Source organism: Aulostomus chinensis, chromosome 20, assembly GCF_037954235.1.
Source record: "Aulostomus chinensis isolate RoL2024-O1b breed Wild chromosome 20, RoL_Achi_v1.0, whole genome shotgun sequence".
Taxonomy (NCBI): Eukaryota; Metazoa; Chordata; class Actinopteri; order Syngnathiformes; family Aulostomidae; genus Aulostomus; species Aulostomus chinensis.
The window spans coordinates 8,395,756-8,422,501 of record NC_141339.1 but is presented as its reverse complement, the minus strand read 5'-3'; the positions used below and the strand labels follow the sequence as shown (position 1 = coordinate 8,422,501).

Sequence of the window (26,746 nt, the reverse complement as noted above, 5' to 3'; positions counted from 1 at the left end):
TTATCTTAGTTCAGAGATGCCTGGGATTTGAAATGACGCACTTTTGTGAACAGTGATGTATATTATAGTTATTCTTTTCTCCTCCTGTCAGGTTTAAAATGGGCTTTGAGTCAGAGCCAACACTACACTCTGGTATCAACTATGCTGTGCTTCTCCTAGCAGCTGGACACCAGTTTGAAACGTCCTTCGAGCTTCGTAAAGTGGGTGAGTTGATGCCCAATATTGATTTTGACCTGTTGATTTTCATTTTATTCAACTTAACATGCTGTCTCTGTCCCAACACTGCAGTGGCTACTCATGTTCAGCTATGTTTTTTTTCTTGGTAACTTGCATTTTATAACTTCCATCAATACATGGAAATCTCCAAAATGAAAGCTGTAACCATCACTGTTTCCATGAGCACACAAAAGCCAATTTGAGAAGTGTCACTTGCTGTGACGGATCAATCTTACGCTCACCTTCTTTTTTGGCTTGGCTTTTCAGTAAAAAAAGAGTGTTCAATCCAAATGAAGAAGTTTGACTTGCAGTGATGGATCAATATGACACACAACTTTATTTGGTCGGGCAATCCAGAAAAAAGAGCACTCAATCCAAAGGAAAGGTGCAGCCCAAAGACTTGGCCTTGGGTCAAACAGAACCTTGGTGCTCTTTGTCTGCAGTGTGCAAAGACTTTTTTGGACGATAAGGACCAATTAAAGAAGTTAAGGCAGGCCTAAGGCCTCCCATTACACAATAGAGGGAAAACAGTTGCAAGAGGTACACATTGTTTTGTCATTTCATATTCACATTTACTGCTCGGGCGGTACAGTGGTACAGTAGTTAGCACTGTTGCCTCACAGCAACAAGGTTCCAGGTTCAAACCCCGGCTCAGGGAGGGGGCTTCCTGTGTGAAGTTTGCATGTTCTTCCCTGTGCTTGCATGGGTTCTCTCCGGGTACTCCGGGTTCCTCCCACAGTCCAAAGACATGCAAGTGGGGACAAGGCTAATTGGATACTCTAAATTGACCGTAGGCGTGGCTTTGAACCTGCAATGGACTGGCGCCCCTCGAAGTTGAACCCTGTCTCTTGCCTGAAGGCTGCTGGGATAGGCTCCAGCCCCCCCCCCCCCCCCCCGTGACCCTTAACAGGATTAGCATTAGAAAATGGTTGGACCTTTACTGTTCTGATGAACTTCACTTCTAAATGAGGCAGTTGTGTTCTGCAAAAAAATAAAAACATCTGGATCTGAGGTTGGCACCACTCTGATAACACAGTAACTGTAAGTAAGTATTTGGTCACCTAATAACAAGCAAGATTTCTGGCTTTCACAGACCTGTTACTTCTTCTTTAAGAGGCTCCTCTGTCCGCCGCTTGTTTCCTGTATTAATGGCACCTGTTTGAACTCGTTATCAGTATAAAAGACACCTGTCCACAACCTCGAACAGACATACTCCAAACTCCACTTTGGTCAAGACCAAAGAGCTGTCAAAGGACACCACAAACAAAATTGTAGACCTGCACCAGGCTGGGAAGACTGAATCTGCAATACGTAAGCAGCTTGGTGTCATCAGAAATCAACTGTGGGAGCAATTATTAGAAAATGGAAGACATACAAGACCACTGTTAATCTCCCTTGATCTGGGACTCCACGCAAGATCTCACCCCGTGGGGTCAAAATGGCGATGGACAGTTTGCCAGAACCTCTTCGGAGCCGATTGATTCCTCCGTGGTCTCATCGAACACCCCAGTGCTCAAGTTTTTGCCTTAGCGACCACCATGGCTGCACACTACTTAGCCTGTCGGGAACAGTCAGCTACTTCTGGAAGCCCACAGACCAGCCATGCTCTGTAGGACTCCTTCTTCAGTTTGATGGCTCCGCCATGACTGGCCCCAGCAGCCTTGCAGCCAAAACTCACATCAGCCCCCTCAACAATGACAGAGCAGAACAGGATCCGTTCAGACTCAGTGTCCCCCACTGCCCCTGGATGTGGTCTAAGCTCTGCCGGAGGTGGGAGTTGAAGATCATCTTGACAGGTTCTTCTGCCAAGCGTTCCCAGCAGACCCTCACTGCTCATTTGGGCCTACCAGGTCTGTTGGCGTCTTCCCCTTCCATCTGATCCAACTCACCAGATGGTGATCAGTTGACGGCTCAGCTCCTCTCTTCCCCAAGTTTCCAGAACATATGGCTGCAGATCAGATAATACAAATATAAAATCGATCATAGACCTACGGCCTAGGATGTCCTGATGCACCTGACTTTGTGACTCGCACAGAAGTGAACTGAAAACCACTCGGGTTCAGGTCTGGCCAGCTGTTTCTTGCCCCGCCAGGTCAAGCTGTCATTGCCCACATGAGTGGTGAAGCCCCCAGTAGGACAATGGAGTCCCCAGTTGAGGCACCATCCAGCCCCTTCCCAGCAACTCCAAAAAAGGGTGGGTACTTTGAGCTGCTGTTCGACACATAATCGCAGTCAACAGTCAGGACCTGTTCCCCGACCTGAAGGCACAGAGAAGCTTGGTCTTGGTCTTTGAAAGGACTTGGTTGTAAATAGGTGAAAGGAAATGTCGCAGTCCACCTCGACCTTTCACCTATTTACAACCAAGTCCTTTCAAAGCTTCCCCAAAGAGTTCAGCTGAAAGACTGTCCCTATCCCTGGTCCTGGGAAGTGCCTTCCTGTGGAGAGTTCAAATGGGGTGAAACCTGTTCCCTGATTAACAGAGCATCGAACTGTCATTAGAGCCAACGGTAGAGCATCCAACCAATTTAATTTTGTCTGTGCACAGATTTTAGCCAATCTTTGTTTGATGGTTTGGTTCATTCTTTCCACCTTACCTTGTGATTGAGGGTGATACACGGTGCCAAACGAGTGCTTCAACCCCAACATTGCCTCCACCTGTTGTAGATGTTGGTTTTTCAAATGTGTCCCATTATCTGATCTAATTTTCTGTGGGAACCTGTGCCGAGGAATGTATCAATTAATCAAAAACTTCACCACTGACTTGCTATCCTTCTTCTTTGTTGGCCACGCCTCTGGCCATCCTGAAAATACATCCACACACATCAACACATACCTGTACCCTCTGACCGTCGTCCCCATGTCCGTGTAGTCTATCACAATCTCCCTGCCTGGCCTTGTCTCCAATGGAAACATACCTGTCTGGGGTTTAATGGTTGGCTTAGAGTTGTACAGGGAACATATGGAATAGCTTTTTACCCAATTCTTTATTATGTCTGATAAAAACGGATGCCACCATTCTCTCAGAATTTGACTCATCTGAGCCGCTCCCACATGACCGATTCCGTGTGCTTCTTCCAGTGCCCGCTCTCTGATTCCAGGGGGCAGTATTAGCCGTCCATCAGGCCCTCGCCAGAGCCCCTCAGTTTCAAGTCCTCCTCTCTGTTTCCATGTTGTCTTTTCCTGTGGTGAGGCCCCCTTTTGACATCGGCTGATGTCAATCAGCGTGACCTGTGGAGAGATTTGTAGTTCTTCTTCCATACTCACCATTTGTAGTTGGGGCAGATAACCTGTCGCTCTTTTTGCTGCTCTGCTTCTCGGTTCCCTGTTGCTACTTCTGTAATGGAATTGTCATGACCTTTGCACTTTATGATAGCCACCTCCTGGGGAAGTTGCAGAGCTTCTGTTAATTCTCTCATTTCCTGCTCATGTTTAATGGGTTTGTTACCTGCCGTGAGGTATCCTGCTCTGATCCATTGTCCCAGTTCCACATGTGCTGCTCCGGCGGCATAGGCAGAGTCCGTATAGATGTTTATTCGTTTTCCTTCTCCTAGTTTGAGAGCTGTAATGAGAGCCATTACCTCTGCTTTTTGTGCAGATTGCTGTCCTTCTAGTTGCCGGGCTTCTATTGTCACCCAGTTGGGTCCTTCCTTCTTCACCACCGCGTATCCTGCTTTCAGTCCACCTTTTTCATCTTTGTAGCAACATCCGTCTGTGAACATTTCTTCAGCATCTGTTAATGGTTGAGCTTTCAGATATGGTCATACCTTTTCATCCTTTTGTGCTTCGTGTTCACACTCATGCGGTGGTCCGGTTCCCATCCAGTCCGCCATGTTGATTCCTTCATGGGTGAATGTGATGTTTGGTCCAGTATTTTACAGAGTCTCTGTTGCCTTAGTGATGTCGGGGTGAATGTCTGGGAGTTGACATATGCTATAATGCTATGTGACGTGAGTACCCTTAGGGGGTGTCCCATCAGTATGTGTCCTGTTTTTTTAATCAGTTTTGCTACCACTGCTGCATGTTGTGTGCATTTGGGTGTCATTTTTCCATCGAGTCTAGCATTACGCTGATGTACATGAGTATGCTCCTTTCTCCCCCTTTTTTCTGAAACAGAACACCGTTAATCACTCCTTCTGTTTCAGAAACGTCGAGAAAAAATGGAGACTGGTAGTCGGGTCGGGCCAGGTCTGCGGCCTGTGCTAGTTTCTGTTTGAGTTGTATGAAGACTGACTCGGTGTCTTTGGTCCAATTTAGTTTAGCATTGAGGTTACGCATGCCATGCTCTTCTATCAAGTTACGGAGAACCTGTGTCATGCCCGTATATTCAGGAATGTAATTGCGACTGTACCCAGTCAGACCGAGAAACGACAACATTTCCTTTACAGTCATGGGCTTTGGGTGATGCAGAATGGTAGATCTATGTGCAGGCGACATGCCAGCTCCTTTTCGCGAGAGTACTCTGCCCAAAAAGGTAACTTGCGTCCTGACCGCTTGGAGTTTGTTTTTACTGACCTTAAAACCACGTCCAGCCAAACGGATGAGGACAGCCTTTGTTGCGGCCAGGCACGCTGCTGGTGTCGGTGCTGCAATGAGAAGATCATCTACATACTGGATTAGAGTGGTGTCCGGAGGAAGCGGACAACCATCCAGGGCTTGTTTTAGTACCTGATTGAATAGTCCTGGTGACAGCGCAAATCCTTGTGGTACCCTGGTGTATCACCACTGTTGTCCTCTGTAGGTAAAGGAGAAAATGTCTCTGCATTCGTCTGCTAGTGGTAAGCAGAAAAAAGCGTTAGCCAAATCAATGCATGTGAACCATGGTTGGTGCAGTCCCAAATTAGTGAGTGCCACATAGGGGTTTTGCACAGGAATGGTGACTGTGGTCAGAATTTCATTTATAGCTCTTAGATCATGTGCCATGCGATATTTACCTGTCTCTTGTTTTTTGACCGGGAGTATGGGAGTGTTCCATGCGGAGGTGGATGGTTCTAATACCCCGGATTTGATGAGACCTGCAATAGTGTCAGCTATACCTGCTTCTGCTTCTGGTTTGTGAGGATATTGTCTGATCCATAAGGGAGTGGTGTCTACCACTGAAAATGTAACAGGTTGACAATCAGTGAGCCCGACATCCGTGGGCCCTTGGGACCACAATTCCTCAGGGAGGGTAGATAGCATCTCTTCCACTGACGGGTGGTCCATCTTTTCCCTACCGTGGTTTCTGGGAACTATCATGTTGTAGTGCAACTGTGTCTGTTACTTTTAGGTTTTGCAGGTGGGTGAGAACGAGACAGCAGGTATCTGAGTCGTTATCCAATCGGTGGCTGCTGTGGCTTTTTTTGACCATCGGGCCAAGATCTTTAGCTTGATGGTTAGGGTGTAATGCGAGGGAAACGTGTGGAACTGCTTCGTCCTGCATACGATACCATACCATCTGTTCCTTGGAGAGGATTGTGGCTGCGGCTACACCCTCTGGACCAGCATAAATATTTTGTGATGTGATTTGCCATTGTTTACCTTCCAGGTGTGCTTCAAATTCTTCCTGATACCACTCATTACATATTCGGTCGTAGAAGAGGGTAACATGAGGTGGGTCGGGCGGAGGGACGTAGGGCTCGAGTAGGGAGATCCAGGGTTTCCACTGCAGGTAGGCAGACAGGAGGCTATTACATAGGGGGGTTTCTGGCAGTAACATACCCCAATAGATGTCTACGAGCTCATCCTCCAGTGGCTTAAGAAGGTACTGCCCTGCTCCGTGGATGTTAGGATTACATCGGAGGCATGTTCCATCTGGTAGAGTCACAGTGAGTCCATCCGGACTGCACAGGATGGAGGCTCCTAGTTTGATGAGAAGATCTCGCCCCAACAGGTTAACAGGTACACCCGGAGAGACAACGAATGGATGCAAAAGAGTCTGTTTACCTAATTGGGTTTTCAGTGGTATTATGACCGGCAGTTTCTGTCCAATCCCAGAGAAGCCCACGATGTTCACCATTCTCGAGGAGATAGTCTCTTGTGGTGGTTCAGAGTTTAGAGTTGAGAGTGTGGCTCCCGTGTCGACCAAAAATGACAGGTCGTCATCCAACACCCTTAGAGACAACATAGGATCTGCCTTACCTATGTCATCTGGGTTTCTCTGTGGGGTGTGTCACTGTTGTTGATAGGTGCCGGGCTCCTCCCACTCGTCCCCTCCTATCAGGGGATATTGTCCATCCTGGACCGGTGCAGCCTGAGGATCTGGGGTCCTCATTCCTCTGGGTGGTCCGCCATGCCCACGGGGTGCAGGTCCCTGCATGTGACATTCTCTTGCCCAGTGTCCAAGTTGTCCACACATGTAGCACTCACCTCCTGCCTGCTGTCCCTGAGGCAGTCTCCCACGGCCTCCTCCACCTCTCGCCCAGCCCCTTCCACCTCGAGCTCCTCCCCTGTATCCTCCCCATGAGTTCTGAGCTCGCCATTGGGCAGCTGGTCCCCTTGGTGGACCATGTGGTCTCGGTTGGGGGGTCCACAGGGGTACTGGGAATGGATCTGGTGTCTCTGGTTCAGGGGGGCAGCCGGGATACAGTTCCCTAGCCATTTTCTGCAAACTGCTAGACATCATTTGTTTATGCATCATAGTTTCTTTTTTCTTTTTCTCATTTACCTTTTGTCTCGCCTCTCCCAGCTGCAGCTTCAGTAATTGTGTTTGAAGATCTCTTACTGAGTTTTCTTCTTTGTTCGCCTCATCTTTGGCTCTCTGCAGGTGGTGCACAAGATGCTTTTCCCATATGTTAGAATCACTTCCTGGTAAGTCAGGGTTACTCATCATGTTTTCTCTTACCAATTCAGGTACTCCATCCAACACAGCTTTGCGAAACCATTCCTGTTAAACCCCAGTCTTCCCGGGGTGGCGCCCGGTGTGTCTGGTCCACTCATCTTTAGACTGAGTTATGTATTCTCGAGGATGCTGGGACGAGGTCCAGGTTAGTTTAGGAATGACGGCCGTATTAGGGAGTGGAAATTTGCTCCTAATAGCTTGCCCTAAGGGGTCTATGACTATTGTTAGTGGCATGTCATCAGGGTCTTCACTAGTGTCAGCGTCTAGTTCAATGTCTTTCAAGCCATGTCGGGACATGCAGCGGGATGCTACAGCTCTGAAATCCCAGAGTGCTAGTTTCTGTCCAGCGGTTAACACATTTAATTTTGTCAACCAGAGTCCGCCTCCCTCTGCTGGTGGAGGCATTTTATCAACGATTGATTGCACATCACCTAACGCAAGAGGTTTGTATTTGTCACCTCTGCCCTCTCCCATTTGCAGCAAGGGGTATTGTGTTGGCGCTTGTTTGTGGCTGCGCAGTGTTATGTTAGGTGTACTATGGGTGGCCGTGTTTTGGATTTTGTGATAGCATGTCCTGATGCCTCACTCGTGAGCTCTATCTCGTTGAGTGTTATGAGGTCCTTCTTCTCTCACCGTCTTCCTCCTTCATCCTTGGTGGGGAGGGTTTTTCAATTTGCATGTTCCGCTCCCTGACAAAACATAGCCAGACCATACTACACCCTACTCTCTTCCTCATGTCTTTTCTCTTCTTTCCTCCACTTCTTCCTTTCCAATAGCCCTGCCTGGTCACCCTTCTTTTTAGCCTCATCTCTCTTTTCCCTGTTCTCTTTCTCCTTCTCCCACAACAACTTACCAAATGCCATCCGGTCCTCTTTCCCTGCTCTACTTTCTTTGAACACTTCCTCTATCCTTCTCTTTACCTCACTTCTTGCCTTTTCTTTGTCTTTATCTGAACCTACGTTCCCAATTACAACCAAAATATTTTTCATTTGCTGCCCCAGCGGCCTCCATTGAGACCTTGGGCCCCAAACATCAACAATCTCTGTATCAACTTCTCCATCCATCTGTCCCTGCCTAACGGTGAGATGTGCCAGTCAGTTTGTATGGTGTTCACCCGAGCAACTGACCCAGTCAAACAATATTGTCTTGTGAGGTTCTGTTCACTTCGTTAACACCGCTAGGTTTCCGTGAAACAGAGACGTTATGTTTGAGACACACAAATCACTCTTTCCCTCGGAGAGACTTAAAATTTCCTGGTCCACTGTGACCACACAATATAGAATATGTAATAGAATTTGGGGGTCCTGAATTCCCCGGGACTCCAACCCAGCACCTTATAGGACTCTGACCCAAGGCCCTATTCCCTCGTCAGAGAATAGTGTGGTTGCCAAACCAAGGACAATATCAACTCATATTCACTCTTTTCATTCTTCACCATAGACTCCATAATTTGGAACTTAGCACTAGGACACTGTTAACTCTTAATCTGGTAAAATTCTCAAATGTGCAGAATTTGTTGTAACAGGTTTCTGCTTACTGTTTTCTGTTGGTCGACCAGAGTTCGTGGTGTCCTTTGTGCTCAGTCAAAACAACCAAATTAAGACCTCACTCTCATCCCGGACGAGCCCCCAAATTGTTGAAGTACGCCGACTTCACCGGGTCCGTTGATGAGAAGAGATCAACAGGAGGGTGGTGGCAAAAAACGAGAAACAACTGGTCGTACGACCCGAAACCAATGACTCGTCAGGTGTTAGTGAGAGTCGTTGGCCTGGCTGGGCTGTCGTTACCTCTCCCAGCCCTCTCGGGAGGGTCATTGGGGTCACCTGGCTGCAGGTGAGAACGACGGCTGCTCCTCCTTTGGAGGGATCTGAGCACAGCATTGTAAGTGGGAGACAAGTGATGTCTGAGGCCTCCTCCTCTATTCAAAGATGGCCGTTCTAGTTTGACATGAATGGCTTCCTTCACACCTCTCTCAAACCACCTGTCTTCTCTGGCTAGAACGCGTACCTTGTGGTCATCAAAGGAGTGCCCCTTCTCCATGAGATGGAGGTGGACCGCTGAGTCCTGGCCTGTGGTGGTGGCGGCCCTTCTGTGTTGTGCCATGCGTTTGTGTAGTGGCTGTTTAGTTTCCCCAATGTACAAGTCAGAGCATTCCTCATTGCACTGCACTGCGTACACTACGTTGCTTTGTTTCTCCCTCAGAATTTTGTCCTTGGGATGCACAAGCTTCTGCCTCAGAGTGTTGCTGGGCTTGAAATGTACTGGGATCTGGTGGGTGTTAAAGATCCTCCTGAGTTTCTCTGAGACTCCTGCCACATAGGGGATGACAATATTGTTTCTCTTCCTGTGGCCCTCGTCTTTCTTATCTCCCCTGGGCTTTCTAGTTGTTTTGATAAAAGCCCAGTTAGGATAACCACAAGTTTGAAGAGCAGAGTGAATATGTTTGTGTTCCCTTTGTTTCCCATTAGCCTCAGATGGGATGTTCTGCGCTCTGTGTTTTAGAGTACGGATGACCCCCAGTTTGTGTTCCAGCGGGTGGTATGAATCAAACAGGAGGTACTGATCCGTGTAGACACCAATGTTGAGTTCCCCATTAGTTTCAATACTTACTATGCAATCTAGAAACGCTGGCCATTCTTTGTCTGGCCCTTTGCCTAAAACCAGTCTGCCTTGGATGACCCTACCAGGGGCACAATGCCCCCAACAGCATAGCTCTTTGGATCCTTAGGGCACTCAGACTCCTCCACCACGATAAGGTGATGTTTCAAGGAGGAGATCAACTTGGCCATCATCAGAAATTTTGCGTTGTTTCTGCTGTTAGAATGAAACTTTAGGAGGTTTGATTCTTGACAAAATTTTAGCAGTTATGTCAATTCGCGAGCCAAAAACCTAACATTACATTATACAAACAAGTTCTGTGAAACATTTGCAATGTGAAGTATAGTTTTCATCACCTGAGGTAATGAGTAAAAACTAAATTGACACTAAATAGACAATGAAGGCTTGGAGTGAGTCCATCTTCCCATGAACCACAAACCCTGCATGTAAAGTGGCATCAGACTTACTTCTTTGAGAACTCAAAAATACCCCGCTTTTAAAGTGGAATATTCCAAGTTTGGCAGTTCTCAAGTGTCTTTTCTCACTTCTGAGGTGAGGTGACAGAAAACATAAATATGAATGAAAGCTAATGACTCTATAATTAGTTTAACTTCATGATGTGATATTGGTGTGTTCAGAATCTGTCATGCTATCCATCATTGACAAAAACATGTAAAAATCGGATTATGGCCTGTATAGTAACATTTCCTGTTCAGTTAGTGTGCATGCAGTTAAGCCTTTGTTCTTAATCTTGTTACGGTCTCAGGAATGTGCAGAAACAGAGAATGCAGTTTGGCTGCCTGCAGCTCCATGATTTAGCCCCACCGTCTGTCCCTCTAAAGGCTGATTATCACCAGGACTCCCCTCTCTAAATGGTTGTTTTCCACTGCAGAACATGTTGAAGCATCTTTCCTTCTCACAATTACCTTTCACTACTTTAAGATCAGTCACCAATGATTCAATTTGACCCCTGTTCTACCTATAGACCAGCAGTTTTAGCAGTCTTGAATGGCTATAATCCTTAGTTTACTGTATGATATATCTTTACAAGTGTCTTCTTGTTTTCCAGGGGTGAAACTGAGCAGCCTGCTGGGTAAAAAAGGCAGCCTGGACAAGTTGCAGAGCTACTGGGATGTGGGCTTCTTCCTGGGTGCTAGCATCCTTGCCTGTGACCACACCAGGGTTATCCAGGCCTCTGAGAAACTCTTCAAACTCAAAGCACCCATCTGGTGAGAACTTAGTTAAGCTGTTCTCAGGTTATAATGCAGACAGTATCCACGTCTAACAGCGTCTGTTTCAAAGGGATCCGAGGAGTGCTCCACTTTCTAGTGATATCTTGGAGGCCATCTGTGGCTGTTGTTCAGGCATTTGGTGTATTTCACAAGTAGAAAAGAAATATCACAAGGGGCTCACTTTGCTTATTTGAAGCACAACTCTCTTTAAATGGAATGTATCAGATGTCTGCGAATGTTGTGTTTAAAAAATATGTTTTATTATATAGTTTTTAATTTTAGCAGTGGATATATTTAATGATTGATACATTAGTTTGCTAGCTAAAGTATATATATATACTCACTGTATATATATATATATATATATATATATAATATATATATATATATACAGTGTATATATATTGTCTATATATATACTGTCTATATATATACTGTCTATATATATATATATATATATATATTTCACTGTTGCCTTGTCTTTTACATGGGAAGCCAACCAGACCTAGTCTTCCCCCATTTTCAAATAATTGTTTTGCTGCTGCAGCTTCTTCTTCTATGGCGTTGCTACAGTGTTCTTCTTCTTCTTGTAATATGTGTATACAGTAGGCAAGAGGGTCAAAAGTCATCAGTGTTAGTGGTGCACGGCGTCACTTCGCTTTTTTTTTTACATTGATTTTTATTTTGTGCATCTTTGAATTTTATTTCGTCATGTTTTATTTTATGAAATTTTGTGACGCAAAATCATCCCTTATGTATGTGTGTGTGTGTGTATATATATATTTATATATATACGATATGTGTATATGTAACAGGGTCAATTACACACTGACAGAAATGATTATTTTTATTAATTACACAAAATTGTAAATAGTTATATTGTAAACCGTTTACCTGACATGAGAGCGGAACGCATGTCGCGAAGCCCCTGTACCCCCACGTACCCTTCCAGGGGACACACCGCCCCTCATTGTGTGTCGTTCCCGCCTTCACCTCTTCCCCTTTTGCCGCTGCATGCTACGGGAGAGGGGCTAACTCCATGCTATGCGTGACGAATGTATGTTTTTGCCTCGTTAATGCCAGTGCCAAATAAAAAGAGATCGCCTCTGAGAAGTCCTGGTGTCCCGACGTGATTCATCACACAACGGAGAGATCCACACCGGTTACATATATGTATATGTATATTTTGTGTGTGTGTGTATATATGTGTGTGTGTATGTATATATATATATATATATATATATATATGCACAATCCACAAAGTATTTTTTGTGTGTATATAAACTGTGCTGTGAAAACTCTTCAGATACCATTAATGCCACAAAGGTAAACATTACCCAGCAGTCTCATTGTGCTGTTTGTTTTTGTGATCTTCTCTTAATATGCATGCAAAGGATTTGCCTGATATTCTGTAAGAATGCAAAAAAATTGTAAAACTCGCTTTATGCCTCTGGTTGACTTCAGGTATCTTCGCTCACTTGTGGAGACCATCTTGATCTACCAGCACTTCAAGAAGCCCGGTGTAGAGCAGCCAGCCCCCAAGCAGGAGCTAGTGGACTTCTGGATGGACTTTCTGGTGGAGGCAACCAAAAAAGACGTTTCCTCTGTGCGATTCCCTGTAAGTGACTCCATCTGAGCCCCTTGTTTACTGCTAAAAGAAGTGACAAGGGGCTAACACTGGTTCTTATGTTTCATCTCTCCCCAGGTATTGATATTGGAGCCAACAAAAGTGTACCAACCTTCATATTTGTCCATAAACAAAGATGTGGATGACAATACGGTGTCTATCTGGCATGTTGCTCCTGATGACAAGGTTCTTAATGGCCAGATAACTATGCCTTTCAACTATTTTCTTCACCTTCTGTTATATCACATATCCATATTGCCTTTGTCAATTTGCAAAACATTTAATTGGCTGGTTGAATATGTTGGCTGCACCAATATTATATAAACTTGTTCTGAAGCACGAGCCCTAATGCACAGAGCATGAAATATACCATAAAAAGTTGCATGACCCACAGACATCAGCTAAAATCATAGAAACATTAAAAAAATCCATCCATCCATTTTCTATATCCCTTATCCATTAAGGGTTGCAGAGTAAGCTGAAGCCTATCCCATCTGACTGGGTGAGAGGCGGGGTACATCCTGGATGGGTCTCCAGGCCGTTGAAGGGCCAACACATATAGCCAGACAACCATTCACACTCACAGCCACATCTATGGTCAGTTTAGATTCGCCAATGAACCTACCTTGCATGTCTTTGGACCGTAGGAGAAAGCCAGAGTACTCAGAGAGAACCCGCGCATGCAGTCACAGGGAGAACTTGCAAACTCCACAAAGAAAAGCCCCAACATTGAAAACGTAAGCACGTAATTATTAAATAAAGAAAGCACCTGTGGGACAATAAGTTAATATTTTAAACTACTCATCTTTGCTGCAAGTTCTAGTCTTCTGGAAAATGGGTTGTACCGTAGCTAAAATCAGCTTTGCAAGTTTTACTGTGTGTCCCAAATTGCATACTTCCATACTACATACTTAAATTTTTGAGTATACTCAACTCAAAATGGAAAAAAGTATGGATAGTATGCAAAAATTGAGTATGGAAAAGTTCCCGGATGACACACTCACATCGGTCAAGATTTTGAGTATGCAACTGTGGACACTTGCCTCACTCATTTCATCGATAAAAATGGCAGCGGACAGCTGTGGTGAGCGTAGGTCGACACTGACTTGTATAGAGTCATCTTTACATTAAATAACGGGAACAAGTTTGAAATTCTGTGTGGACACAGGTTTGAAAAAATAAATGACTTGTCACCATGATGTTTTGCTAAATAGATCACACAAATAAACTCTACATACTGTTGTTTCTTCAGCCAATAGAAGGAGGACATCACGTCGGTGCCGATTGTGGCGTAACAATGCACGATGACCATTCATTTTGCCGTTTTACCGCTTCAAAAATTGACAAACAAGCGCGGGCAAAAGGTGGCGTAATTAGCTGATGCGGGGCTAGCCAGTCACAAACTGGCGTAGAAGAAGACATTGCATTGTCATTTCCAGTGAGTGCACCGCACGGTAGCATGCGATTTTGGACAGCACTGCACCCTCGAAACACCTGCACTGCGTGATTGAGTACATAGTATGCTTAGTATACCGTACTCAATTTGAAAATTTTTAATATGCAGTATTTAAGTGTGTAATTTGGGACACATCATTAGTTCGAAGAGCCACTGATATTCGTGAGCCAGCCAAACTTTTATGGGGATTTATGGATAATGAGTTACTTTTTAGGGGTCATTTTTCCAGAAACAAAGGGCAACATGGCTCAGAGGTAGAGTGGCTGTCTAGCAACTGAAGGGTCACTGGTTCAATCCTCATTTCTCCTGGTGACCGTGTGGAAGTATCCTTGAGCAAGATACTGAACCCTTAATTGCTCTTGATGGCCCTGTGACCTGTCAAGAAACAGGTGTACCCCACCTCTTGCCCGACATCAGCTGGGAAAGGCTCTAGCCCCCCACCCTTAAAGGATAAGCAGTATAGAAAATGGATAGATGGAGGGATATTTCAGAAACTGCTGCATACATCTGCTACACTGACAAAATATATATCTGGTTTTATCATTTTTATTATTTCTTGTGGGTGGTGCAGTGGTTAGCACTGTAGCCTCATGGCAAGAGGGTTACATGTTCGAGCACGGGGTCTTTCTGTGTGAGGTTTCCATGTTCTCCCTGGGCCTGCATGGGTTCTCTCCGGGTACTCGGCTTCCTCCCACAGTCCAAAGACATGCAAGAGGGGACTTGGGTAATCGGATACTCTAAATTGACCGAAGGTGTGGCTGTGAGTGTGAATGGTTGTCTGTCTAAATGTGTTGGCCCTGCAATGGACTGACGGCCCTCTAGGGTGAACCCTGTCTCTCGCCCGAAGGCTGCTGGGATAGGCTCCAGCTCCTCGCGACCCTTAACAGGATAAGCGACAAATAATGGATGGATAGATGGATTATTTCTCATGATGACTGCAATCACTAATGGCTTTCTTTGACTGTAAGGTGAATTATCATATTTCGGTTTGTTTCCACTGCCTCAATTCTACAGCCTACCTCAAGTCAGTTAGCATATTCTGTTCCACACCGATTTATCCCAGAATCATATAATAATGTTAGATCTGTAATGTATATTTTGATGTGTCCTGTAGCACAAGGGGATACATGAGTGGAACTTCAGTGCCGCATCTGTACGAGGTGTCAGGTCAGTGGCTGCACACTCACATGACAGCTGTGGGATGTTACAGTGACATCACACCTACTGTATTTGCTTGAAATGATTGGTTTGAAATAATCATGAGAAAAGGTGGACAGGAAAAAATGGTTAAGGTTAGTGAAACATACATTTAAAGTTTAAAAATATTTCACCTGAACAGTATAATTGGTCAATAAATTACTCATTGAAAAATTTGCCATGCTGCATCACTTCTATATGACTGCAGAAGTCAAAAATTATCAGCCACATCTTATTAGCTTGAAGCTAATCACTAAAAACAGCAACATCGTTCAAAATGGACATTTACAAACTCTGAAAAGCATCATCCAGTATAATCTAGCATACAGCTGAAAAATAAGATTTATAATAGCTTTTTTGGGATGTGATGGCAGGATTAACACAGGTGTAAAGTACAATATCAATTATGGCAGTGTTCCATTGAGGTGGGCTGATGTGGTGCATGTGGTCTCATTTCCTGACTGTGACACACTGAAAAGAATTTGACCAATATTAATTTCGTTAATTCCACCCCCATTTAAGAGCTGAATTTTTAATATTTTTGCCAATATAATTGTATGGAAATTTAATACTACAGTAATACCTATATTCAACAAAAACGAGTTAGAATATACACTATGTTATTTTTACTTGGTAAATGTGTCTCTTTTTCAAAAGCAATCTGGCTAAGGAGACCAGTCAAAATTTCACATTTAATTTCACAACAAGAAATAAAGATGTACAAACTTTATAACTCTCATGTCTCAGTTATGTTTTGGGTAGGGACATCAGAGTCATGTCTCTCTGTGTGTCTCATTCAGTGGGTTTGCAATCACAGTTGCAGTCGAGCTGTTATAAAGGTCAGTTAAACCATTTAATTGGGCTGCTGTTGTTGTCCTCATACAGATGAACAGGGAAGGTTTATTCCCTGAAGCTTCTGAAACATTTCATGGCAGGATAGTTGAATGCAGTCAGGCTTTTTACAGTTCACCTTTTTCATCACATATCAAAAAAGTTAGCAAGCAGCATCCCTGTTGAATGGCCAACTTAAAGTAAAAGATTATTCAGAAAAATATTTAACCCCTTTATCTGAGACAATATGAAGTCTGTCTTGTCATGAGGCAAGAGTAATTCTATTTGGCATTAATATGCTGGTTAATCCGACTTTGAAGAGTATGATTTTAAAACCGTATTTTAGAATATGATATTTGACTTTTTCTAACATGACATAATGACTGTCAGTCCAAAAAAGGACAGTATTAGCTAAAGATAACTTTTAATAGACATAAAAACAAAAAATTGCACAAACAAAAGTCTAGTTAATATCTGTATTCTACAAGAGTTTTTTTTCTCAAAAACATTTAAATAAAAAACACTCAAATTTCTTCTGTGTATTAATCAAAAATGAATACCTATTAGTCTCTTATAATAAGGAAAGTTTCTGAAGAGACAGAAATATGTGTTGCATGTGTAGATGTCCCCCCACCAATGGACACCAAAAAGTATTTTATTAAATGCAAAGAATTTTACATATTGACTGTGATCCATAAAGTAACGTGGTCTACCATAAGACATTTTAAGGTGTCTTGCTCATCTTCTCCTTTTCTGCTGTCCTCAGAGGAATTGAGATCGTAGAAGTCCAGGGCTGTACTCACGCGTTGCTAGGGAACGATTTCTCAGTGCCCACTCAGCCTGCAGCCAGCCAGCAACACACAATGGCAGCTTTGCCAGCAACAATACAACCACACATACAGGCACTTTGTCGTCTGGCCATCAAATTAGTTGAGCAAGTTTCTATTTAATAGCTGTCACTACAGCTAGAATTCATCTAATTTGACTGCTGCATTTAAAATTTTTGTCCGAGGCAAATACTCAACTGGTCATACTTACAAACACTGTGTATCATAGAGATGTTTTGTTATTACATGTGTGGTATCATCCTCCAATCAGCAGATCTACTTACGCTATATTTTGATGTAGCAGCGTGCAATGCCAAGCAGTCTTTTATTTCAAACAGATATGAGCTGGCTGATTTCCTTCACTCATTCTCGGACACATGTCTGCTCTCATGGGGTTATGTTGACTGTCTCTCCTCAGTATCTCCAAGTTTGATGAGCGCAGTGCTTTCCTCTATGTCCTTCACAATGCAGAAGACTTCCAGATCTATTTCTGTACAGAGATGCATTGTAAAAGGTTGGTCTGTCACGTCTTTTTTTTATTCTTTTATATATTTATTGCTGAGTAACGTAATAATACGGTTATAACCATAAATCTTTCCTTTCAAGGTCAGGAAAATATTTTAGCACCCTTTTAGTTTTTTTTTTTTTTTTAATTTTATTTTGAGGGAACCAGTAACTCAAATTATTACAATGCATAAATGCATCATAATATGAAAGTATATTTCAATTGAAGAATATAGCAAAAAACAGTTATAAATATTAACAGTTGAGTGGCTCTATCAGAATGCTAATATGTTGATAAACATGATGATCTTCAGCAAGTTCTGTGTCTACTTTTACCACCTTAGAGATATGCATGTATGTAATCAATTAATTTGTCAATAAAACCAAAAAAGTTCTCTCATTTAACGGTTAATTTTGTTTATGAGATGGTTTATTATATGGTATAGGAAAGTTATATAAATAAAGTAAATATAGACTTCAAGCTGTGTTGCTGTAAAACAAATATTATATAACCACTTTATTTGAATGTTACTTTTTACGAATCAGTTATGAATTATAATGACAAGCTATGTTGAAATGTTCTGCTGTCATCAAGATCATCGTTTAAACTTCAGTCATTATCAAAGAATACAAACATGACTAAAGCCATTTGTTACAGTTTCGAAGCCTGTTATAAAAGGCCTTATCAGGAACTGGAAACCATATTACAATGCCATACATCCCAAGTTCAGCTGTACTTAGCTGGTAACTTTCACACCTCCTCGCATCCTCAACACACACCTTGTTTTGTTGTCCTCTGCACCATTTGATTAATGAAGTACTTAGTGTTCAGACATGTGACTCTAACATTGGAGGCTCCCAAGCATGTCCAATCCCGTGTGTGTGTGTGTGTGTGTGTGTGTGTGTGTGTGTGTGTGTGTGTGTGTGTGAGAGAGAGAGAGAGAGAGAGAGAGAGAGAGAGAAATGAGTCATGCCTGCTGTTGTCATGGTGCTGCTCCTCTTATGATACAGAAAAATAGGAACAATAGAAGGAGAGCAAGGAGAAAAGAAGTGTGAAACGGACAAAAGTGAACACAATTTGAACCTTGAGGATGAGACAATCAGCTAAATACCATTACTCTGTCATAATATTTGCCATCTGCCAATTCAGTCGGTGGAATGTCTGTGTGATTCAGATCTTTTAACCTGCTGTTCTACAGAGCCAATGGGAAAAGGATTTAATTATTTTTGATTAATTGTGGAAGTCATATCGCAGATACTTGTCAGGGAACTCCCCATTATTTATTTATATATCTATCTATCCATATTTATATCTATCTCTATCTCGGTCTCTTTCTCTTTCTCTATATCTATATCTAGATATACATATTGCAATAAAAATGCATCTGACTTTGTTAAGCACTTTTTTGCAAACTGATTCGTTGTGATGTAAACATCAGAGGAGATCTGCAGTGAATTACATAAAATATGTGAACCCCTGTTATGGTCCTTCGCAGTAAATGGGTCGGTCTTGAATTGGAGTAATTCAGTGACATCTCTAAATATTTGTGGCTAGATTTTCCTTACTTAATGGCTTTATTTCAGTGGTGACATTAAGGGTGTTTGTGGGACAACGATAAGAGTCATAGCACCACGATTGTCCTGGTGCTGATCTTTATTTTAGACTGACAAAGCTTCTCTGCTGCAGATTTTGTGATCTGGTCAACAGCATAACAGAGGAGGCCTGGAAGGGTCCAGAGGAGGGAGACTGTGACACTGATGCCTTAGAGGTGAGTCAGCTAGGGGCTGCCACTCTGGTTCAACTTACTCCAGAGGCAGCAGCACACGTCACCCACCACAATAACTCACAATACCCACAGTTCTACCGAATTTACTGTATGTCCACGTGTGAATTAGGAGAGTCTTTGAGTAAGTTGCAGTGAAGCATGTGGCACTACAGTCATGTAGTTTCTATAAACACAATATAAAAGATATTTACATTTTATTGTAGCAGCCTATGTTGTCTTTGCTTTGAAACTTTCTTTGAAATATAAAAGGAGATATGATGTGATTTATGGAGTCAGAAAGAATTGAGATCAGATTCTTTTTTAGTGATAGAGAACTGTCTGTTGCTCGTATGTACCCTTTCTTTAAATGTATGAAAAGTGATCTGAAATCACCCCCCCCCCCCACACACACACACACATTGCTATTTGCTTGATAATACTCAGATCAAAATTCACTTGTAGAGATGCAGAAATGATCTGCAATCTGCTGGGAGGAAGCCTGGATTTTGGCTGTGTGTTTAGTATACCTGTGATAAAACAGACACCTGCTGCTCTGTTCATGTTTCCTCCCAGCAGTCTCTGAAAAAGAATAAAAATACTTTATTTATCCCACACTAGGGAAATTTAAATAGTTTGTGCAGCATTTACAGAGAGTACGGAGAAAGGATAATATAAATTAAAAAGAAAAATATTTATCAAATAAGAAAAAAAATGAATAAAAATCAAATAAATGAAATAATAAAAAAAAATTTAAAAACAGAAAAGAAACACTGATTACCTAAAACTTTGGCCATGCCTTCTTTACTCAGCAGCTTTAGAATGGATCATATGTCAAACTTCAGGATTTCTCTCTGAGCAAGAATGTGCTTGATTCAACATGGCAGAACTCACTATCACAACACTGCCTGCCCTAAAACCCAACTCTCTTGAGTGTTTCAGTCTGCAAACCTTAATAATGTGTTTTTCTGAAAGTGAAGTTCAATAACTGGGTCTTGGGACTTTTCAAGACTTCAGCACACTGGAGGAATTTATGTAACTGTTAAAAAGTAAAACAGGACATTTTTTTAACCTTATTAATAAAAAAGGAGCAAAATAACCAACTGTGTAGCTGCAGAAGTGTTTTGTTTTTTTTGATTGGACAATACAGTAAATGGATCCAGTAAAAGGTCCGCAGTAATGTTAAAAAGAATTGTTTAAAATAGAACAAGCATTTCCTGCAGAAAATTTGATGTGAATGGGATGATGTGAGCTGCAGAAATTAACTGAAAGCAGAATATTTGTAAAGATAGTACAGGCAGAAGGAAACTCAGTTTAATAGCAGTCAGTGGGGCTTTGGATGAGCTCTGTCTGCACTTGGAGTCTATTTAATCAAAAAACACAAGTCCTGCCATAAGGAAGACAACACAGCCAACAGAAAACAAATTCCTCTCTAATTGTATATAATATTCTATGAAGGTTAGAAACCGTGGGACTGAAAGGGGGTTGATAGAGATTTTTTGGTTTAAATTTTCAAGGCTGTCTTTTAGAGTGAGAGTGATGTCGCACACTCTAAATAGAGATCAGCAGCATAAATGCGTGTGGTTAGGTTAAAGAGACATATGGTCATTGTTTTTCCTAGTTAGATTATCTTATTGTATATGATCTCAAGTCAAGAGATTTATTTGTCATGTGCATAATTGTACATGTACAACAGCAGTGAAATGAATTTGCAACAACTCCGGCAACTGTGCAAGTAGCAAACGTAGCTAATTGAAATTATTTAAAACTAAATAAACATCTGGCAGCCCCTGATGCCCGGAACTGGGATTCAAGAGCTGACCAACCTCCAAAAACCTCCTATTAGGCCGATAGGAATACTCCTACTCTGAAGTTGTGTAAAATGGCAGTATTAGGCGAGCTTGGCGAAATAGTTGACTGTCTATGGGATCAAATAAAATAATAGTGATCCTGTAAAGGCATTCTGCAAAAAATTCAGGTTAAGAGTAGTTTTAATGATGTAAGGGTACCTAGGTACATGTGAGCATCAAGATGTCAAGTCAGTTTTATTTGTAAATTGCTAAATCACAGCTAAAGTTATATCATGACACTTAACATGTGCAGGTCTAGCACCACACTTCTCCATGAGCAACCACATCTTGTAACAGCGGCAACAAAAACCTTCCTCTTAACAGGCAGGAACATCGAGCAGACTCAGGCTCAATGGGGACGGCCTTCAACTTTGACTGGTTTGGGGTTAAGAGAGGAGGAAGGCGGGGCAGAAGCAAAGACAGATCATGGTACAAGACAGATGTAGAGAAGGAAATAGGGACAGGGATAAAGAGAGAGAGGGAGGGATAGAATGACAGACAGACATAAGACAAGAGTAATATTTTACTTTATAAAATGCAGCGACTCAAATCATTTGGAGGCATACACCAGCATCTAGGTTTTCATAATTCTGAAGGACTTGCAAGAGCTGACAAAAAAAAAAAAAGCCTTGAAAAAAAAAAACCAACCTTTCCCTTTCAGGTAGCACACTGGATACTGGATTTCCCTAAATGCATTTTGAAGTTATCTTTCAGTACACACAGCATTGACCAATAAAATCTTCCCCCTCTGTATTATACAACCCTATACAACTTTTACTGTATCAATCTACTGCCTCTTTCTCCACAGTACGACTACGAGTATGACGAGCATGGAGAGAGGGTGGTTCTTGGCAAAGGCACATTTGGAGTGGTTTATGCAGGGCGAGACCTCAGCAACCAGGTCCGACTGGCGATCAAGGAGATACCAGAAAGAGATAGCAGGTGAGAAGAGGACTTGTTAGTCACTTTTGTTTTACATCGCTTTTGAGCATCGTTTGAGTCATTTGTGTTCACTCTATAGTAGTCTGCAGCTATGCAGACTCTGTTAAAGAGAGAAACCCCTAATGAATTGCATTAAGTGTCTTGACTGCATCCTCTTACTTTCATTTTCACACATCTACACTAAGTCTAAATGACCTCGGGCCATATTGAACCAACACACAGCTATAAATCAGCCTTAAAATGTCAACAGATATTGAAATGCATGAAGTCACATTTTCTGCAATTAAAACGTTAACATCTCCATATATAAACATGAGTCTCCAACAAACAGTTGTATCACTCATTCACTCTACACTAACAGTGATGTTACTGTTTTTAGTCAATAAATGAAAAATACCTTGCATGTGTGCGGTGGTTAGCATTATCGCTGTGTGGAGTTTGCATGTTCTCCCTTTGCATGCGTGGGTTCTCTCTGGGTACTCCAGCTTCCTTCCACAGACCAAAGCCATGCAAGAGGGGTCTAGGTTAATTGAATACTCTAAATTGACCGTAGGTGTGGCTGTAAGTGTGAATGGTTGTCTGTCTATATGTGTTGGCCCTGTGGTGGACTGGTGACCCATCCAGGATGTACCCCGCCTCTCGCCCAAAAGCAGCTGACATAGACAGTCCCCTCGCGACCCTTAAGAGGATAAGTGGTAGAAAATAGGTAGATGGATGTCTTCAGCTGCACAGATTTTGTGACATTACCGGTGCATCTTCATTGTCACATAGATTTCCTCTATCAGTGTTTTTACATCGAAAATATTTCATCATCTGTCTGGCAGGTGAGCATATGCCACCTACTTGTGAGTGATGTATTTATCACCCTTTACAAAGATTAAGTTGAAGCCTGAACATAAACAATTGTCAGTACTGTCAATGCTTCAACTTGTTCATCTGAGTTGTTTTTCAATATTAAGAAATGTTGAATGACAGGACAGATAATCAGTGTCCCTGGTGGTTTCTGGCATCCACAGAGTGACTAGCTGGTGGAAAACTGCAAAGGCAGACTCCTACCCTTCCACCACTGTCTCCTCACAATTCCTCCTCCTCTCAAACTGCGAGATGCCCTCTCAGTCTAAATTATTGCACTGCAACACAGGCAGTTCCACTACCTGTATCACAAAGCCTGTAGGACACTCAGATGTAAGTGTGAAGAGTACAAGTAAATAATTCAGAGGGGGATTGAAATCTCAAACCAGGAAGAGTGACAGTTTGGTGTGACTCACCAATGTAAAAAGAAATTGCCACCAGGCATGCTTTCAGTTTCTCAGGTTTTTATGATCAGATATTAGGATTCAGCCTCACTGTTTCTTTGGTTTGCGTTTTTGTCATGCTTATGCATTGGCAATAGCTGTAGGCTATGGGTCAGATTTTAAGTTCACCATTCCCTCACATGATTGTGATATCTCAAGAACGTCTTTAACAAATTTCTCCAATTGGGAGTGCTCTGACTATAGGTTTATGATTAGATTATTGTAGTTCAGCATTAGTTAGAGGGAGATTTACAAAAAGGTAATAACAGTTCTTGGTAAAGGATTCCCCTGTTTCCTTTAGAAGAGTATTTGGGTATATTTTAAGGACATAGATGATACCTTTTAAGTTTTGCACAACTAACACGACAAAGCCAGGAAATCAAAGACATTACCTGACATGCTGACATTGTACAGACCAGTCAGTTGATTAGCCAATAATATTTTCAGCAGATCAATTGTCTATTAGTGTTGTAGCTATTAATTGTAATCTAGGTTTTAGTTATTATAAAAATCTTACAGTAACTTTCAGTGTAGTTAAGTAGACTACTAAATTCTTAGGAACAACAAATAATGCAACTCACAGTTTCAGTCAATTTTCAGAATACTTCTCACTGTAAAGTCTGTACTTTATATCATAAAATCCCCAGGTTTAAAATGAAATTTTTTCATACATTTCCAAATAAAGTACAAATCTGACTCCAAGTAATAAATAATTAAGAGGAAATATTTTAAATAAACAAGAAAAGGAGCAGAACCTGCACCTGAAGCAAACACAGACTTAAAAACCAACAAAATAGTGTTTACTTTCCTGTACACTCATCTTCTCCTTCTGTTGTGTTAGCGTAATGTCCTGTACTGGTGTTTTTCTGACATGATCACCGTAGAATCTTTGCACTTGTTTGATGTCTCTCCAGGTACTCTCAACCCCTTCATGAGGAGATCGCTCTCCACAAACACCTGAAGCACAAGAACATCGTCCAGTACCTCGGTTCTATCAGTGAGAATGGCTTCATTAAAATATTCATGGAACAAGTGCCTGGAGGTGAGACACTTGCTAGTTTTTAGAAGATAAAATGACAGGATTGGGTGGTCTCCAGTCATTATGTGTCAACAATTATCTTAATTATTTTGCTTAAACTCATCAAGTATCCCTGTTTTTTCCAGATTAGTTTTATCAATTTAAGGAATGCTCTAATGCAATTGTAATGCTATATTTTGAATTTCTTTTCTTTTTTATAAAATGAAGAGATTTTTTAACTCTGCACAAAACTTATTTTTTCTAGATCTTGCCTTTTTTCTTTTGGCATCATCGGTAAAAGTTGGTGATGTTTAGTACCTGCTGGTTTTTCTGAAACGTGTTCATGAAAATAGAACTTCTGCACAAGCAGCCATCGTGAGGACTAGATAGAATCATATGATAAGTGTTTTAACTGATGTTGTACTTGTGACCAGGGAGCCTGTCTGCACTGCTCAGATCCAAGTGGGGCCCTCTGAAAAACAATGAGCCCACCATAGGCTTCTACACACGGCAGATCTTGGAGGGACTGAAATACCTGCACGACAATCAGATAGCACACAGAGATATCAAGGTTACAAGTTCCAGCATGATTCATATTCTTTCACTGGTTTTTATCATGTCCCTGCAATAATTTAGCTGATTCTGAAAAGTGTTGGCCCTGACTGTCATAAACGTTCTTGAAGTGATATTTAGAGGGTCTCTGTCAGAAAAATACTCTCAGGTGATCATGATGCAATGCATTTAATATTTTAGTAGCAACCAGCCTGCCACAGACTTATTTTTATTGCTGAAATGTCACACGGGCAGAAAATATGGCTTTAATGGATCCAGCCTGGAGATCTGAATTGTCAAGACAGCTGAAAAACAAACAACAAACCTTCTGCAAGTGAAACCTTTATAAACACTGAAATTCATTTTGATTCTGATGGGAAACTCCCAAGACTTGAATGCAAATGACCCAACTTGATTAACAAGTCATTCAGCAACAAACCTATTTTTTACTGATGACCTGTATGAAAACAGAAAGCCAAAAATGTTTGTGTTCCTTCGTCATTGACGTACAATTTCTTTGAATTTAATCTGTGTACAGCAACGGGAAATGTATTAAACAAAGAAAGAAAGGAGAAAAAGAAGACTGAAAACTAGTCCCAAGATTTATCTTACATCTATTCATTCATACTCACACAAACACAAACAGGAATCGCAAGCCTGGAAGCCTTTTATAGCATGATGATTTAAGGTTTAAGTTCTTTGCAACTTCCCCATTGTCTCAGTAATGATACATCAGTAACGTCAGTACTTTTACTTGTTTCCACAGCAAACCTATGCCTGTCAGTCATATTTGATAAATATCATCAGCAAAGTTATCTCATCATGGGCTTTCAGCAGGGGTACGGCTCCTCTCATTGATGTCATTTCAATCCGCAGGGTGATAATGTCCTCATCAACACCTACAGTGGCGTGCTGAAGATTTCCGATTTTGGAACATCCAAGCGTTTGGCTGGGATCAACCCTTGCACAGAGACATTCACAGGTACGCAGACCTACTGTCTGGTCTCAACTCAGTGTTCGCACAAACACTCTAATAATAGATTCCAGAATATACATTTTAATGTATAATAATAATAATTCTGGATATAAAATATATATTAATAATAACAAAGGAGATAGTACAAATAATATTACATAGATAGTATAAAAATAAAACAAAATAACCAAACTTAATAATTAAGCAATACATCAGTGGAGGTAAATTACAATGGCAACAGAATAATAGAAATTAGCACAAACCCATTGAGCACAGATGTTCTTTTAGTTTGCCTTTATAGACTGGTAGGGAGGGTGAGCCCGCTGGTGGTATGACAAAGTGGAATATGCAGAAGTTTAGATTGTCTTGTAGTTCTGGAGTGAGTGTTTGAGTTATCATGGAAATAATGTTGAAAATAATATGGAAGTGTATGACCCTGATACTGAACCTTGAAAACAAAAATAAATGTTTCCACAATGTTTATGTTATAAACAGTTCATATATTCAATTTAGAAAATAAAGGGGCAGATATAACTGTGGACTTAGGACTAGTGGCTGTTCTAATAAAGCATTTCTGAATTAAATGGAGTTTGTGTGGGTATATAGGATAAGTACTGGCCCATACAATATTAGAGTAAGTTAGATGAGGATTTACAAGACTATAATATAACGTTATTAAACTGGGTGTGTTGCGGTATTTATGGACTTTTCTTTTTATTCCCACAGATGTAGATTTTTTCTTTTTTCTTTTTTTTACAAAAATCAATATGTTTTTTCCAGAGCATTTTTTTTTTTTTTATCAACAATTACCCCCGAGAAGCGAGTGGAATATACTCTCTGGATTTCTTTTCATCATTCAAGGATCTTTGAAAAACATGGTAGTACTGAGATTGGACGATAATCAGTAAAAACACTTTGATCGTCTGTTTTATGACTGGGAATGATTTTGGCTATCTTTAGGTCATTCAGGAAAATATCAGTTTCTAATAAAAGTGAAAAGATGAAAGTTAGTGGTTTGGTAATGGAGCATTTAGAGTTGCTCTGA

The 26,746-nt window shown here is 41.7% G+C and overlaps 1 protein-coding gene across 2 annotated transcripts in view; it reads left to right on the top strand.

Annotated features, from left to right (window-relative positions):
* map3k5 (mitogen-activated protein kinase kinase kinase 5) overlaps positions 1–26,746 on the top strand; it is a 77,694-nt gene that overhangs the window by 35,339 nt on the left and 15,609 nt on the right. For both annotated transcript variants that reach the window (XM_086189214.1, XM_086189215.1), the window contains 11 exons: positions 92–204; positions 10,701–10,860; positions 12,328–12,481; positions 12,569–12,676; positions 15,061–15,113; positions 17,220–17,315; positions 18,993–19,074; positions 21,727–21,860; positions 24,070–24,197; positions 24,608–24,744; positions 25,602–25,707. In XM_086189214.1, coding sequence (XP_086045340.1) covers positions 92–204; positions 10,701–10,860; positions 12,328–12,481; positions 12,569–12,676; positions 15,061–15,113; positions 17,220–17,315; positions 18,993–19,074; positions 21,727–21,860; positions 24,070–24,197; positions 24,608–24,744; positions 25,602–25,707 — 1,271 coding nt within the window. The remainder of the gene's footprint in view (positions 1–91; positions 205–10,700; positions 10,861–12,327; positions 12,482–12,568; positions 12,677–15,060; positions 15,114–17,219; positions 17,316–18,992; positions 19,075–21,726; positions 21,861–24,069; positions 24,198–24,607; positions 24,745–25,601; positions 25,708–26,746) is intronic.